The sequence below is a fragment of the Tripterygium wilfordii genome, chromosome 2 (genome assembly GCF_013401445.1).
Source record: "Tripterygium wilfordii isolate XIE 37 chromosome 2, ASM1340144v1, whole genome shotgun sequence".
Classification (NCBI taxonomy): domain Eukaryota; kingdom Viridiplantae; phylum Streptophyta; class Magnoliopsida; order Celastrales; family Celastraceae; genus Tripterygium; species Tripterygium wilfordii.
Genome location: NC_052233.1, coordinates 10,463,741 through 10,479,422, shown reverse-complemented (window position 1 = coordinate 10,479,422; position 15,682 = coordinate 10,463,741). Strand labels below are relative to the sequence as shown.

The 15,682-nt window shown below is 38.5% G+C and overlaps 3 protein-coding genes across 3 annotated transcripts; all 3 read left to right on the top strand.

Annotated features, from left to right (window-relative positions):
- The first annotated feature begins 1,569 nt into the window (after positions 1–1,569).
- LOC120016495 (vacuolar-sorting protein BRO1-like) lies at positions 1,570–8,048 on the top strand. The gene is made up of 8 exons (XM_038869308.1): positions 1,570–2,389; positions 2,944–3,894; positions 4,076–4,165; positions 4,388–4,456; positions 4,678–4,818; positions 5,739–5,787; positions 6,700–6,803; positions 7,173–8,048. Exons 1-8 carry the CDS (start codon positions 1,712–1,714, stop codon positions 7,752–7,754), a joined length of 2,664 nt encoding a protein of 887 aa, XP_038725236.1. The 5' UTR covers positions 1,570–1,711; the 3' UTR covers positions 7,755–8,048.
- A 479-nt stretch (positions 8,049–8,527) lies between these two features.
- LOC120016560 (tetratricopeptide repeat protein 5-like) lies at positions 8,528–13,620 on the top strand. The gene is made up of 13 exons (XM_038869398.1): positions 8,528–8,832; positions 9,248–9,357; positions 9,455–9,565; positions 9,692–9,749; positions 9,997–10,086; positions 10,163–10,257; positions 10,485–10,538; positions 11,128–11,265; positions 11,539–11,596; positions 11,725–11,839; positions 12,727–12,796; positions 13,007–13,078; positions 13,274–13,620. The coding sequence occupies exons 1-13, from the start codon at positions 8,637–8,639 to the stop codon at positions 13,388–13,390; spliced, it is 1,284 nt and encodes a 427-aa protein (XP_038725326.1). The 5' UTR covers positions 8,528–8,636; the 3' UTR covers positions 13,391–13,620.
- A 165-nt stretch (positions 13,621–13,785) lies between these two features.
- Positions 13,786–15,636, top strand: LOC120016592 (GDSL esterase/lipase 6-like). The gene is made up of 4 exons (XM_038869436.1): positions 13,786–14,397; positions 14,501–14,646; positions 14,732–15,197; positions 15,277–15,636. The coding sequence occupies exons 1-4, from the start codon at positions 14,163–14,165 to the stop codon at positions 15,510–15,512; spliced, it is 1,083 nt and encodes a 360-aa protein (XP_038725364.1). The 5' UTR covers positions 13,786–14,162; the 3' UTR covers positions 15,513–15,636.
- Positions 15,637–15,682: the final 46 nt, after the last annotated feature.

The following is a 15,682-nucleotide window of genomic DNA, read 5'->3' as shown; positions in this document are numbered from 1 at the left end:
TGCGCCTAGGCGTGGAATGCTTCCAAAATCTCCATACGACGTCCGATTTGCACGATTTTAGCGTCTACGGAAAGCTTGAGATGTCTAGTTTCCAATGCCTTTTATTTCGCTTGATTCCGATAACGTGACAAAAAGTTATAAGTATTTGAACACACGAAGGTCGGTGGACATTTTCTTCAGTTCAGCCCTTTTTTCATCACTTTTCATCCAAACCGCAATCAACCTATCAAAAAATACAAATCAAAACATAAATACACTCATTATTTATTTAAATGAAGCTTAAGAGGGGGAGATTCCTACCAAAAACAATAGGTATTATCACACCTATCAACAGCTTGAATTATAGAAAATTGAGATAATTGTGAGATGAACAAATAACTACAATACATTTTTCTTAATATGCTAAGAAAATAATTTTCTAAGAGGGAGGAAAAAATTTGATGCATAAAGAAAAAATATGTTCAGAGTTTAGCAATTATTATTTGCGTTGTTTTTTTCTCCAAAGTGACAAAAGTCATCAAGAACATATGTATGGACAACATTCTATGCATAGTAGTAAATGGACAAATTATTAATCCCATCCTAAGCCTGAGTACTCAGTAGTTTTAATAGAGCGAAAATATGTGTCCCCATTTATTCAAGCGACTAAAAGGTTTTTGAAAGTAGTCAAGTTTGAAGTGCAATACACTTCACAAAAATTTTAATTATGATGCGAGTACATTCAGTGGCAAGATAAGAGCACTGTTATATATAACATGACATTATTGAATTGTAACATATGATTGATCATATGAGGCGGAAAGACGTGATGATTGAAAGCGTTTCTTGACACAACTTCAATTTTATTTTATTACATGTGGCAAAAGCTTGAACCAAAATTATTAACATTGATTTTCCTATAATTAACATCTTTAATATTATGTTTACTTAATTTTTGGTGGGTATTTATTATTAGCATTGATGATTTTTTCATAATTAAGGAAAATATCCTTGAAGCCTCCATTTTGTATATATAAATTGATGATGATTGATGAAGGTTTTTGGAGTGTTTGGTCAAGCAGAACATTATGGTATCACTGTATCGTGATGAGTTTGAAGTTGAAGTTGGAGGGAACTACTTCCACACCCTATGAAACGTTTGATCGTATTTTTGACATAAAAACACGAGTTTTTTTTAATTTTGCTCTCAATCAATTTTATTATTTTATTTATATTTTTATAAAAAAATTAAATAATTTTGAATGAAATATTCAATTTTACCCTCATCTTACCACATTATTTTAGTGACACGCCAAATTTTGTCACCACAATTCACCGACATTACAAGAGGTCAAAACACAACATAATTCCAAATTTATTGTAATAAAAAAATTTCTCCAAAAATTAAAAAGAAGCAATTATATAATCATGAATAAAACTTTAGGAGTAAAATCAATCATTTAAAATTTGGTTAATTATATAAAAAAATAGATTTTGAAATATAAAATAAATTTCGTATCAATATGTTCAGAAAAATACGCGGTATAAGGCCCGGCCCAGCTAATTTTTCTTCGGTCTTTCTTCTACGAGAAGGAAAAAAGAAAAAAAGAAAAAGAAAACAAGACCAAACCAGTGAGTCAATCCGATCAATTTGACGAGGATCACCCCTCATCAGTTCTCAATCCCTGTTCTCTCTGATCAGATCCGATTCTCGAATCGGCCAATTCAAGAAATGGCCGCGTCCTCCTCCTCCACCGCGACCACCAACATCATGCTGGCGATCTACGAGAAGAAGACAACCACCATCGACCTCTACCGGCCTCTCCGCAACTATATCACTTTCACGTACTCAGAACGGGAAGCTCAGAACCTCGAGGACGACCTCCAGACTCTGAAGCAGCTCCGTTCAGACATAGAACGAGTAATCGATCCCTCTCCCGCCGCTCGACGTGACCTCCTTCAATCCTACTTCAAGGTCCTCTGCCTTGTCGAGACGCGATTCCCCATTTCTCCTGACTCTGACCACATCAACACCGTTACTTTCACTTGGCATGATGCCTTCAAGCAGAAACAGAAGGCATCTCAGCAGAACATTCACCTTGAGAAGGCTGCGGTGCTATTCAATTTGGGGGCTGCATACAGCCAGCTAGGGCTGTCGTTCGATCGCACGACGGTGGAAGGGAGGCGCCAGGCCTCCCACGCTTTTATTGGGGCTGCTGGGGCGTTTGCTTTCTTGAGGGATAATGCAGCGATCAAGGCGTCCATGGGCAGCTCTACCACGGTGGACGTGTCAGTGGAGTGTGTTGGGATGCTGGAGCGGCTGATGCTGGCTCAGGCACAAGAGTGCGTGTTCGAGAATACCGTTGCCAAAGGGAGCACGCCTGGTGTTCGCGCCAAGATTTCTAGACAGGTTGGTGGGTTTTTTTTATTTCGTGTTTGTGTTTTGATCCACATAGAGGACTGGCTTTGGTAGCAAGATACTTGGCAAAAGAAAAGGCTTTGGTAATTATTGTACGCAGTGCCATAATTAATGACTTTAGGACAAATGGATTCTATTGTGAGTTTAAGGAATGAATTCTGGGTTGATGTTTGGGTTTAACAAAAGAGAGATTTGGTCAATGTCAGAGCCAATAACTAGGGGAATGCATGAGTTTGAGGATTTTGTATGGATTTTATACGGAGGTAACATTTCAGTAAATGTGCATGGCACAAAATACTCAGAAATGGTGAGATAATTAGTGTTCATACTTGAATCATCTGCTTAGTTGATCTGTAGCATTCCCCCTGTGCATCCTATTGTTTTCCATTTACTCTCTTTGTACATTATTGGGCCATTTTATTGAGTGTTTATATCGGGATTTTGATGGAATTTGGTATGTTGGATTACCTTCTTCATCTAGCCAAGATTTTCTCGTTGATTGTATGAAATTTTTTCGAATTGTTTTAACGTCAGCTTGGTTACAGGTTGGTCTGTACTACGAGGAAGCTTTAGCAGCATTAAGTGTTACACCTCTGAAGGAGCACTTCGATAAGGCTTGGATATCTCATGTGCAGCTTAAGGCAGTTCTTTTATATGCCGAAGCTTGCTATAGTTACAGTCTAGAGCTGCATGAGAAAGAAGAGATTGCAGAAGAAATTGCACGGTTGAGGAGTGGGGTTAGTGCTTTGGCTGAGGCAAAAAAGTCCTCAAAGGGAGCCGCAGCACAGCTTCTGGATGCAGTGAGTAAACTAGAGGTTAACCTTAATCGCAACCTTGAAAGGGCTGTAAAGGAAAATGATAGAGTTTACCTTATGAGAGTTCCTTCCCCAAGTTCTTTACCACCCCTTCCGGCATTTTCAATGGTTAAGCCAATGGCAATGAATGAAGTATTGGATGCCAGCAAGGAGAAAATGTTTGGAAGCCTTGTTCCCGATAGCAGTGCAAAGGCTCTTTCAAGATACACTGAAATGGTAGATGATACCATTAGGACACAGGCTGAGAAATTGCAACAAGGGAGTGAGCTAACGCGAGTGAGGCTCAAGGAAATGGACTTGCCTGATTCTATCCTTGCACTGGAAGGAAGTTCTTTACTTCCAGCAGATCTCAAAGAAGATGTCGAAGCAGTGCAGATTAGTGGAGGCCCTGCTGGTTTGGAGTCAGAGTTGCAGCAACTCAGGGATTTGAGGAGGGTGAACCAGGAATTGCTGGTACAGACTGAGGAACTTTTGCAGAAAGAAGCAGCAGAAGATGCTCAATTTAGAAGCCAATTTGGAACACGATGGACGAGGCCTCAGTCTAGCACACTGACAAAGAACTTGCAGGACAGGTTAAACAGATTTGCGGCTAACTTAAAGCAAGCCGCAGATAGTGATGCCCGTATTGAGCGTTCTGTGAGAGATCATTCTGCACTGATGTCGATCCTGGATCGGCGGCCGGTATGCTTTTTTAACCTATTTGTGTCAGCTTGTTATATGAAATTTGATAATTATTCTGTGTGATGTTAACTGGTGCAACTTTTCTGCTATCCCTCGAATGCTTAGATGGCATTGTTCTCAGAAGATTATAATTAGTCTGTCTTGCATTGCTACATACTTATTTGTCTTCGCCCTTTATTAGATAGAAAATGCCCTCCCTACTCTGGCTCGGCCAATAATGTCCTTGGATGCGAATGAAGATGCTGTTGTTGGTGCCCTGAAGCAGAGCTTGGTAAGGTTTCTGTTCAATTCTGAATCTTTTGTTATAAATTCTTTTCTTGTGTTCCACCTCCCAATAAACAATGAACAAATGATTCTCTTATGCCTGCATCATTTGTATGGTAGTTTGATTGTTGAAATTGCACTGTCTTCCTCTAAACTTAATGCATAACCAGTTACATGAGGTTGTTTTTCCGGTTGTTCAGTGTGTCTCTTTGCTTGTTTGGTTATGCAGAGGCAACTGGAGACTCTTGGTGCTCAACGTGCTGGTCTCGAAGATATGCTCAAAGAGATGAAAAGAAAGGTATTGTATCCCCTGGGTTAGCCACTGAAATGACTTAAGATATTGCTGTTACTTTATGGATTAGGCTTGTAATTGTTTGTTCTGAAATCTTTTGATGCTAGCGGAGTGCATCCATGAATTGCCAGTAAAATTTGCCTCATCCCACTTCTCCTGTAATTTATGGTGCGATAGTCTCTACTCTTGATGTAAACTTGTAAGGCTTACGTTAAGTTTGGCTTCAGGATGACATCCTACCAAAACTGATGACATCCACCGGCTCCTATGAGGATCTTTTCAGGAAAGAAATAGCGAAGTATGATCACATCTGCCAGGAAATTTCCCAAAATATTGAGGCACAAGAACAACTGTTGATACAAATTCAGGTTATTTTCCTCCTTGCTCCTTGGTCTTCTGGAATTGCTTTCCTCACTTTTATCATCATCTGAAAACCCAGATATCTGTATTGACCATTTGACCCTGTATTCTGTTTTCATGGTAACGAGTGGCTCTCTGTTTGAAAGATGTTGCTGATGATGATATCGTGTTTCATCAATTCAGTTTAATGATTTGTGATAATACTTTCTTGCGAACATTCCTATAGTAGCACTGTAGCAGAAATGAAAATGTTGAGTTGGTTATGTGATAAAACAGGGAAGGATAGAGTAAGAAACAAGACTTTCCAAATCTAGGGGTAGGCATATCATCTATCGAAGATGGGATGCTAGAAAATCAGCTAAGATGATTTGGGAATGTACAATGTACTAATATGAATGCAGCAGTGTATAGAGTTCAGCAAATTTAAGTAGGAGTTTTTTAAAAGGAAATGGACTGTGGCCTGTGGGATTAGTTGAGACTTGAGAGGGTAGCTTTTGATGGTAATGAATGGTGAAGGAGAATCCACCTGATGAATTCTTACTATTTCTTATATGGATTCATTTAGTGGCCCCCAACATTGTTTGGGATGAAGGTTTTGATGGTGACGATGATGACAACGGCTAGGACTTTCTTGTTCTTAACATCCAACGACACGTTACATTCATAACCTGCATCTGCAGAATGTTTCTGCTGATGATTTTTTTTTTCTGTTCAGCCAATGTTGTCTTATTATAAGAGCTACTACTTTTGCATCTTCTGAATTATTCACACCACAGACTACATTGCCATTTTTGATATTTAGCCTTTTGGACTCTAATTCCTTGGGTTCTGTTTATATTTTCTATGTTTCGATGTCTTAATTTTACATATTTAGAAACACTATATTCTCTCTGTTGCGGAGCTTATTATATATTTATTTTGTTTACAGGCTCAAAATGATGAGTTTTCTGCTGTCTTCAACCTTGAAGATTTTAAAGGTTGTATCTCTGTTCCATCTCCCCCTTTCTCTCCCCATCTCTCTGTGTGTGTATGTGTGTGGATTGTGGTTACACATTTGTTAAATAGACACACAATTACCTTCAACAATTGCTACATCTTATGGTAAGTAAAAGTTAAGGCCAAATCATTTGCTATGATTGGTTTGAAATCAGAGTCTTGCTTTATTTTAATTTTGGATACTAGGAAACTGGCTGAAGAATTGGTGGTATGTTTTTGTGTTTAGGTATATATGCTGCCCGGTCTAGTGGGCATGCTCGTTATGTTAGGTTAGGCGCCGACGGATCTGTTTATCCAATTCATTATGTGGTTGGTTAGTCCATGTTTTTTCCGAGTTTGGTCTTATATTGGTATACTTGACAGACGAACATGTTGCCCAATGGTATAGTTGTAGTGGTGCAACCCAATGGTCGTAAGTTCAATTCCAGGAAACAACCTCTCCACATAAATATGTGGGGATAAGATTTGCGTACATCTTGCTTGTCCCCTACCCCCCACTGCGGGAGCCTTGTGTTCGAGTATTGTTTAAAAAAGATATTGGTATACTTGGTAGTGTTGTGACCACCATCAATTTGTCAACCTACATTGGTGTACTTGTTTCTCAACTCTGTCATGGAAAGTTTCCATTGCCAAGTTGTTTTCTCTAATTTCACTAAAAAATGGGACATGTGGATGTGGTATCAATATTATTCTCTGCAATATGGTTTCCTGGTGCTCGTGGTATGGTGTCTCTCTCTTGGTGCAGGATGTTTAGTGAATGTTAATTCTTAGAGGTCAACAGTTCTGTTGCCACATGAAATAATATTGTTTGTTCTGGTGATTTCTTTTAGTCTGAATCTTTATCTTTGAAACCGACTTCCAAACTAACATCTTTTTCCTTCAACTTGTTTCAGCATCCCGTGAGAGGTGTTATAAGCAGATACAGGCTGCCATAGCAAAATACCGAGAAATTAAGGAGAACATCAATGAGGGATTGAAGTTTTATGTTACTCTTCAGGTAAATTTCTCATTTGTTTCGAGGTTGTCATCTACAAATTTTAATTACACATTTATTTGCAGATTTTTCTATTTAACTAAGTGCAGTGCCCTCTGCTTATGCTTGTGAATATTTTGGTCTGGGGTCTGAAAGTTACTGTCCATACGTTAGTGCTTGTCATGTTTTTTTCGTTCTTGATTTGTTAACTTGCGTTGTTTAAAAATAAAATAAACAATAAACAATTTTTTTTCCCAATTTCAAACTGAGCCTTTGCCATACAAAATAGCTAGTTATAATGTCAACCGGTGACATTTTTTGGTTGTTTCGGATGATAATCAAACTTACCACCTCATGATGAGTTGATATGTGTGATATCCGTTTGTTAAACAGGACGCAATCACCAATGTAAAGCAGCAGTGCAGTGATTATGTGATGACCAGGAACATCCAATGCCGAGAAATGATGGAGGATGTGCAGAGACAAATGGCAGGACTCAGTTTTCAGGATCGCAAGAACACGAGTTCTTACAACTACCCTTCTGTTGGGCAGCCCCCTCAAACTCAGAGATCCAGTTCGTTGCAACCATCAGATCCTCAGCCTGCCCCACCTCGTACTCAGCCACCTTACTATCAGCCTCCTGAGCAGCCAACAATGCCAGGTCATGGTCACACTCCTACCACCTACGGCTCCAATCAGCAGCCAACAATGCCGGGTCATGGTCACACTCCTCCCAACTACGGCTCCAATCAGCAGCCACCTCCATACCATATTCCACCTGCTTTTGGTTCCCCTTACCCTCCACAAGCTCAACAACTGCCACCAACAAGCCATGAGTATGGCCAACCTGCGTATCCAGGATGGCGAGGTCCATACTACAATGCCCCACAACATGGATCTTTTCCTAGGCCTCCTTATACTACTGCTCCATCTCCATATCCTCCTCCCAACCAAGGTGGCTATTATAAGCAATAGTAGTGCAGTGTCCATCTTTCTATATGTTTCATTCTTAGTGGAACGGATTGGATTCAGCCTAAATTTACTTTTGAGAAGACATCTTATTCATTTAGAGAATCTGTATCATGTATTGATTTTCAAGATTGTTGTCAGGTGATCCACTTGGTTCATGAATGGTTTCCTATGTATAGCTTGTGAATATAATACTTGAGAACTTATGTTTTACAATGTTTTGAAGAGCTGGGTACTACAATCGGTCATTTCTGATACATTATGATGATTAATAAGAGTTAATTTGTTGTTGTTTTGACTTTTTGAGGCATGTTCTTGCTTAACCTTTAGCAAGGATTTTTTTTTTGAAATATGCTTTTGATTGAAATCGAACTTTGGGTACATATATGTCTAGCTCAATCGACGTGTTTTATTGGCATCGAATTTTGAGCACACATATGTCTAACTCAATCGATTGTCAACTGGGTCAGCTCTAGCAAGAAATTAATATAATGAATTGATGTTAATATAATTTAGGTTAAACTTTGGAATAAATAAATGGTATTCTAAAATTTTTAATTATTTTTAAAATTGAATAAAAAATATTTTTGTGATGTTTCTATTCATATTAATTGACGTTAATCTGATCATAAATTAAATCATTAAGGAATAAAAACACCAACAAGGTAGTTGTCATTTTATCTTAATCAATCTTACCTTTTCTTTTGTACATTAAATATTTTAAATCTTTTAAAAAATAATTTTCTCTCTTTGGATCTAAAAAACGTAAACGATGTCGTTTTTTGATGAAGTTCTTCTCTGGGAGTCTGGGTAGTGCATACTTGTACTGCTCATTGCCCAAAAGACCGTCTTTGTCTGCTGCTCTGCGTGTAAGGACTGGTGTGAGAGATGAGCAACTACGGCGAAGTAAACAAAGAAGAAGAAAGAGGAGGAAGAGAAGATATATGGGTCAAAGTCGAGGGAGCAGCTGACGATCTGTATCGTATCCGAGATTCTTATTTCCCTGCTAATCCACTTGACAAAGTCTCCAAACTTCAACATGAATCTGATCTGGCTCTCAAGCTTCTCGATTCCATTCATCCTGGTAGAAACCCTAACTTCGGTTTGAATGAACTTTATGGGATATAGATATATTTATTTGAATGAATGAGATTGATGGACAGGCGATTTGTGAGGTGTATTTCCTCCTCTATTTTTTTGAAATTCTCAGTTATTAAACAGTGCTTTCCGAATAAGCTGAATTGCAGATTTTGGATTGGAAAGAATTTGATGGACCCTTTAATTTTTAGGATGTGCTGCTGCTCGCAGTCAGTTTTCACTTTTCAGTATATTTTTGTGAATACTGCCGTAGCTGCTGCTCATGTTTTATTTTTTCTTTCATTCTAAAGAAAGTTGAATGAAATAATCCATGATTTACAAACATTTTTTCCCCTTATTATCTGAGAGTAATATGTACTCTCACTCTCATTTGGTACCCGCTATGAATATTCTTTTTCCAGAACAGAGGAGAACACCAATGCAGCGGGCTATGCATGAGTATCTGAAAGGAAAGATATTGGACGTGGTTCCCGACTATAATAAAGAAGCAGAGGATCATCTCTCAAAAGCTGTAAGCTAGAATATTTCGCTAGTTGTTATAGAATGATGTCCTATAATACTACTATGGATCATTTCACTGTTTTAATGCTGACTACATAATGGCACAGGTTAAGTTGAACCCGTATCTTGCAGATGCCTGGCTATGTTTGGGTAACTGCATCTGGAAAAAAGGAGATCTAGCTTCCGCGAGGAACTGCTTCAACCTTGCACTAAGCAAGGTTCATTTTTTTTATCTCAAAGTTGTATTGCCTATGCATATCTTACTGTAGTAGTTGTGGTAAGTTTGACTGGCTCTGTATGATGATGTCTGGTACTGATGAATACTTATTTGGTGCAATGTGCAGGGTCCAAATAAGAGAATTCTTTGTCAATTGTCAATGCTTGAAAGAAGTATGGCTCAAGGCAAGGATTTCTAATGTATTTTTTAATCTTTATTTGCTTCAATATATTCTCCTAATCATCTTATGTTTTAGTTCTGGATCTACTAAAGTCATGTTTATGGTGGTCTGGTAGGAGTGGTTATTCTGTTTTGGTACAAAGATATAATTCATGAATATTTCTTGTTTGACTTTTGAGCTTTGTTCTGAATGGTGGTTTACAAGCTGGGTCTGGTAGCAGTAGCACGCTTACAAAAAAACTCTTTCTGCAGGTGTTGACAATCAAGCGGAAATTGTTGAGGAAAGCATTCGACACGCCAAGGAAGCTATTTCTTTGGATGTCAAGGATGGGAATTCTTGGTGTAAGTTATTGTTGAGTCTTATATTTCCTTTTACGCCATAACATCTTTCTTTGACATAATTTCGTCTTATTGACAGACAATCTTGGAAATGCATGCCTTACAAGTTTTTTCATGACTGGAGCTTGGGATCACAGTAGACTCCTTCAATCTTTAAAAGCATACCAAAATGCTGTAAGTATGCAGACTGCAGAGTGCAGACTGAGAACAGTCTATGGGACTCAAAAATCTAGTTTGATTAAAAAAATTTACTGGGATGCTACATGTGAATTTTTTTGTAATTATGATGGTTATCACGTAAATAGGGTAGTCTTCTGCATAGGAGGATCCCTCTTAACTTTCCTGTAACTTGGTCTCATTCTTACTGTGTATTCCATTCTAATACTTGGTAATAATGTCAGGAGAAAGATGAAAGAATGAAGGAAAATCCAGACCTATATTATAACTGTGCCACTGTAAGTTGAATTTTCCTTCCCCATCTTCTCCTTCTAAATGGCTTCTGAAATTATGATGTGGCTAGTAGGTTTCTGTAATTTTGTCAGGTATATTATGTTTAATATGTCTTACTGAGTTAGTGTTAATGTGGGGATCTGATATATGCGTGTGACTGGTTTTAATTTGGGAGATGAAGAGTTGATGCTATGGTAAAATGAAATGTATGATTGTAGTGGAACTAGGAGTAGAGAAAGGTATTAGTTAAGAGACTGATGTCTTAGAGCTAGGCTTGGAGAGCATGTAGAGGATGTTGCTTCTAGAGTGTTGTGTGGTGGATAAAAACTAGATAAACGCAGTAAGCACGATGCAGTATTACCTTTCGACCAGGAGGAATGCTATGCCTCAAAAAGATATGTTGAAAAGAGCAACAAATGTGGCTACCTTTAATTTATAAATTGGGCAAGTGGATGTTACTGCTGCTGTTTAGAACTGCATTTTGATGACCTTTTTTTTGTTGATAACTTATGTGCTCATACCCTCTAGGCCTCTATTAATAAGGATGTTCATAAAAGGCATTAAAAAATCATGTGACAGAGTTTCTCTTTTCAGGTAAACAAATATCTGGAGAATTACGAGAGGGCTTTAAGTGGATTCGAAGCTGCAGCTTTGAAGGATCCTGCTCTCAATTCTATTGATGAAGTTCGAAAGATGGTTAATCTTCTAGAGAAGCTAGAGAATTTGTTGAGGGTAATTACATCTATTATGCATGTTGACTAATCACATACATGTAGTACTTTGGTCGGTAACAATTGTGGTGGTCCCTTCAAAGCTGCTTGCTTTTGAATTTGCTCATTTGTAATGTTAGTGCTGTGTGCTTTGATGAGTTGGTGAGAAAGAAGAAAAGAGCTCCACAGCTGATGCTAGTTGCATAAATTAGGTTATAGTGCATCAGCAACACTCTGAGTTCAACTATATTTCATTTCAGAGATTCAACTGAACTTGTTAAAATCTGGTTTACAGGGACATGCTAGAGGAAAGCGACTTGCATCATTGGCATCATCACTGGCTGCTGTTAATTGTAAGCTACCTGATATTTACATGTGTTTAGTCTAATAACATTAAGATTGTCAATGAGCCTATAATTGATTATTTCTTATTGGAGTTTGGGGATGATACTGATTGTGTATGTGATGCATACTTCTTTAGTGAACTCTTCATATAAAAGAGCAACAATTGATCTACTATCAGAAGGTCTGAACAAAGCGGTGGCTGTATTGGGAAAGGTGGTACTCATTGTGAAGCACGAGAATGTCACTCCCCTGTAAGTCCTCTGATTCATAGAACAATCTGGATTTGGTCACTGCTCATGTCAATGTATGTAGGTCATTGAAAGTTTGAAACAATGCGATCCTTGCATATTTATAGCATCCATCCTGAAATTTTCAATCAGCTTAGAATTATCAGATGAGGTTTTTTTTAAAGGAAAATTTTTTTCTTCAAGCACCAAGTGGGTGATCAAAAACATTCCCTGGGAAAGACAAACTCCAAAAATTAAAGCACTCAGGCCATCTTTGAAAGTATCTATGGAGGATTCCTTGTTGTTGAAGACTGTTATTCCTTTCAATCAGATCATCCACAGCACGTACATTGGAACCAGTTGAATGAAGCTCTTTTGATGCTTTTCCTTGCCTATAGATTTCCAGGCTATCAATTTGTTGTCCGCTGACTCCTTTAAAGAAGCTAGAATGTATAAGTTAGGAAAAGAATCCCTAATAGTTGTATCTCCTGTCCAACGGTCATTTCAGAAGCGGATGAGTTATCCCAACCCGCTTGAAAATGAGTTAGAGCAAACCAAACATCCCAACCTTTCCTGATGGTTCTCCATATACTGCAACCATAGGGTTCTCTGTTTTGTTTGGTGGACCAGCCATGGTTATCTGTGCCATATTTGCAAGCAATGACTTTTCGCCACTGGTGATCTTTGTTGGTGGCAAACATCCATACCCATTTACCAAGTAAAGCCTTGTTAAAAGTGATCATACATTTGATCCCCAGGCCTCCAACATCTTTTGGGAGTTTGAGGTTGTTAATGTCCCAAGTATTTTAAGCACACTGTATTGGGAATATATTAAGTATGAAGATGTAACTTCCCTTGGAAATGTGCTATTATTGAGATGGAATCGTATTTGAACTTGTTTTGTTATGCAGATACTATTTGGTATGCGATTCAAGTCAACTGTGCTTTGTTCTGTCAGTGTATGGTATACGCAATGATGTGGTAAGATTTAGATAAGTGTATGAATCCTTCAGTTTTTTCCAACCTCTCATCTTATTATGAGGTTTAAGTTTCAAGTGCTGTTTGAGTTGTGCACTGCACGCAAGCACACGCGCTCGCACACACACACAGAGATCTAAACTCAATAATCTCGATGGTGTTTTTGATCTATAGTCCCGTAACGTGGTGTTAATGGGAACCCTCTGCTGACAGATTAAAGAAGGAGATCAGCTTACGTTGTTGGATCCTTGTTACCACTATGTTGACTTCTCTTGGAAGGAGAAGGTATACTCTCTGACGGACTTACTTGAGAGAAACTTGCTTTATTTGGCTCTAAATACATGCATTTTTATATGCCCTTCACTTTGTCTTATGTTTCCCCGACTAGCTGATTGAATCTTTTGAAAAAAAACTGCCCTGTGATGACCCCTGCAACGATGGTGATTTATGATTTGAATCTTGTCTCTTCTCTTCATGCAGTCTTACAAATTCAAATCAATTCGTGTGGATTTCTCGGAGCAAGTGCTTCTGAATGGAAAAGCTCTCTCTCCTCATCAAGCAATTCGTACGTCAATTTATGCTCAACATAAACCATGAAAGATTGAAACGCTTGTGTTGTCGTGTGTTGTTTGATTGGAAGGGGGACTTTTGCATATGTATGCTTGCCCATACTGGGTTGTGTTGTAAATAGATGAGAAGAAAGAGGAAAGAATATCTGCAAGAGCATTTAATCTTGCCATGCCAAGATTATAGCTACCGACAAAATATCGGAGAACATTGTAATATGATTGTATTGGTTTTTGTATATGTTCAATTATAGTGATCAAGTGCCCACAAAAAAAATGGTGTTGCTGTTTCTATGCAACTTCATTAAGTGTTCAGTTTTGCTCTGCAGATTTTCTAGGACTTGAGTGTTAAAAAGTTTAGCCTAAAGCTATAACCTCGAACAAAGAACAGGAAATGACATGAGGCTTGAGGAAAAGCTCATCAGAGAAGTTGTTCATTGCTTTTCCAAATTTTAGGACCTTTTGGCCTTCATTTTGCTCTTCCATCAAGAACCACCTGGTCCTAACAAACATCAGTTTTCAAGCTGTTTCTTCGGTCACAAGTTACTTCTTGCAGCTGCCATGGAAAAGATGGTTTCATATTTCATGGGAGCGCAAAACCACACCCTAACAGAAAGTTATTCATGAGAACTTATTTAAGTGGCTATTCATTAACATACAATGGTAATGTAAACAAGACTTCCATGCATAATGCTCGTGCATTCTGTTACATTTTGTCCTTTCTTTGCTACCTTTTTTGTTATTCATAAACCCTAATCCCCCTGCTACACCACGCCAGTCTCGACCGGGTTTTTTGGTGAATCATGGAGAGATTTTTCCTGGCACTTCTTCTCATCATCGCGTCATCGAGTGTTTCAGTTTATCCAGCATACAATGTACAATCCATTTTCACATTTGGAGACTCCATTTTCGACGCCGGAAACAATCACTTCAACAAGAACTGCTCCGCCCAGGCTGATTTCCCTCCTTATGGTTCAAGTTTCTTCCACCAACCCACTGGAAGATTTACCAATGGCAGAACAGTTGCTGATTTCATATGTGAGTTAAAACATTCCTCCTTGCTATTTCTTTTCACCATGTTTGCTTTTATGGATAATAAAAGCTGATGTTTTGTTGGACATTGAAATGGTGGCATATCTAGCTGAATTTATTGGCATTGATCTCCAAAAACCATATCTGGAAGCACAGATTGAGGTCATTAATGGAAGTAGGAAAGCTTACCCCTCCAACGGAATCAACTTTGCTAGTGCTGGCAGTGGCTTTCTGCAAGAAACAAACAAGGATTTGGTAAGAATTTCTCTTTCAGTGACTCAATCCAACACTTGAGTTGCTTCTCAAAACAATAACACTGTTATTTAAATGCCTGTGACAGGGAGTGATTGCAATCCAGGAACAGCTACTACAATTTCAAACATTGGTGAAGCAAAACCAAATTGACAGAAGTTCAATTCAAAATTCAATCTTCTTCCTCGAGTCCGGTTCCAACGACATATTCAACTACTTCGTGCCCTTTGACCCTCCAAAACTTGATCCAGATGCCTATGTGCAGGCAATGTTAAAAGAAGCAGCAAACTTGATAGACCAAATACACAAACTTGGAGTGCGCCGGATTGCTGTTTTTTCACTAGGCCCTGTAGGTTGCGTTCCAGCAAGAGCCCTCTTGCCTCATGCACCTGTCAATAGATGTTACGAAAAGATCAATGTGATGGTTAAGAAATTTAACACTGGATTGGAGAGTTTGGTTAAAGACATTCCCACCAAGTACCCTGGTGCCGTTGGAGTTTATGGAGCAGTCTATGACATCGTTCAGCGTTTTCGAGCAGTTCCCACAAACTATGGTAAATTTCCCATTTTTCTGCAACTATTTTGTTAATCAAACACAGACAAACTATAAAATTCTTATGCATTGTGGCACAGGTTTTTCTGATGTCGAAAACGCGTGTTGTGGTTATGGAGCTCTTAGAGGACTGGTGCAATGTGGCAAGGAGGGTTACAAGATGTGTCAAAATCCCAATTCATTCTTATTCTGGGATTACTTTCATCCCTCTGAGCATACCTATCAACTGATCTCTCAGGCCTTATGGGTCGGAGACACGTCTCGAATCAGGCCAATTAATCTGAAGTATCTAGCCAGCTCTACCTCCTTTCACTAAAGAATATTGAGAAACAGAACCAGTATATTTCATTAAATTTATTTCAATTGGACTGTAGCTGTTTACTTGCTATTTCTTGCTCATATGTGAACCAGTATGACATGAGGAAAAAAAAGCAACAGGAGCAAGGGAAAGGAATAAATGTAATAGACCATTTTGATGCAATATTC

Coding starts and splice junctions, on each gene's coding strand:
- LOC120016495 (XM_038869308.1), top strand. CDS start 1,712: ATGGCCGCGTCCTCCTCCTCCACCGCGACCACCAACATCATGCTGGCG. Junction 3,895..4,075: donor CGATCCTGGATCGGCGGCCG/GTATGCTTTTTT, acceptor GCCCTTTATTAG/ATAGAAAATGCCCTCCCTAC. Junction 4,457..4,677: donor TCAAAGAGATGAAAAGAAAG/GTATTGTATCCC, acceptor GTTTGGCTTCAG/GATGACATCCTACCAAAACT.
- LOC120016560 (XM_038869398.1), top strand. CDS start 8,637: ATGAGCAACTACGGCGAAGTAAACAAAGAAGAAGAAAGAGGAGGAAGA. Junction 10,087..10,162: donor CAAGGATGGGAATTCTTGGT/GTAAGTTATTGT, acceptor TCTTATTGACAG/ACAATCTTGGAAATGCATGC. Junction 13,079..13,273: donor ACTTCTCTTGGAAGGAGAAG/GTATACTCTCTG, acceptor CTCTTCATGCAG/TCTTACAAATTCAAATCAAT.
- LOC120016592 (XM_038869436.1), top strand. CDS start 14,163: ATGGAGAGATTTTTCCTGGCACTTCTTCTCATCATCGCGTCATCGAGT. Junction 14,398..14,500: donor AACAGTTGCTGATTTCATAT/GTGAGTTAAAAC, acceptor TGGCATATCTAG/CTGAATTTATTGGCATTGAT. Junction 15,198..15,276: donor AGCAGTTCCCACAAACTATG/GTAAATTTCCCA, acceptor ATTGTGGCACAG/GTTTTTCTGATGTCGAAAAC.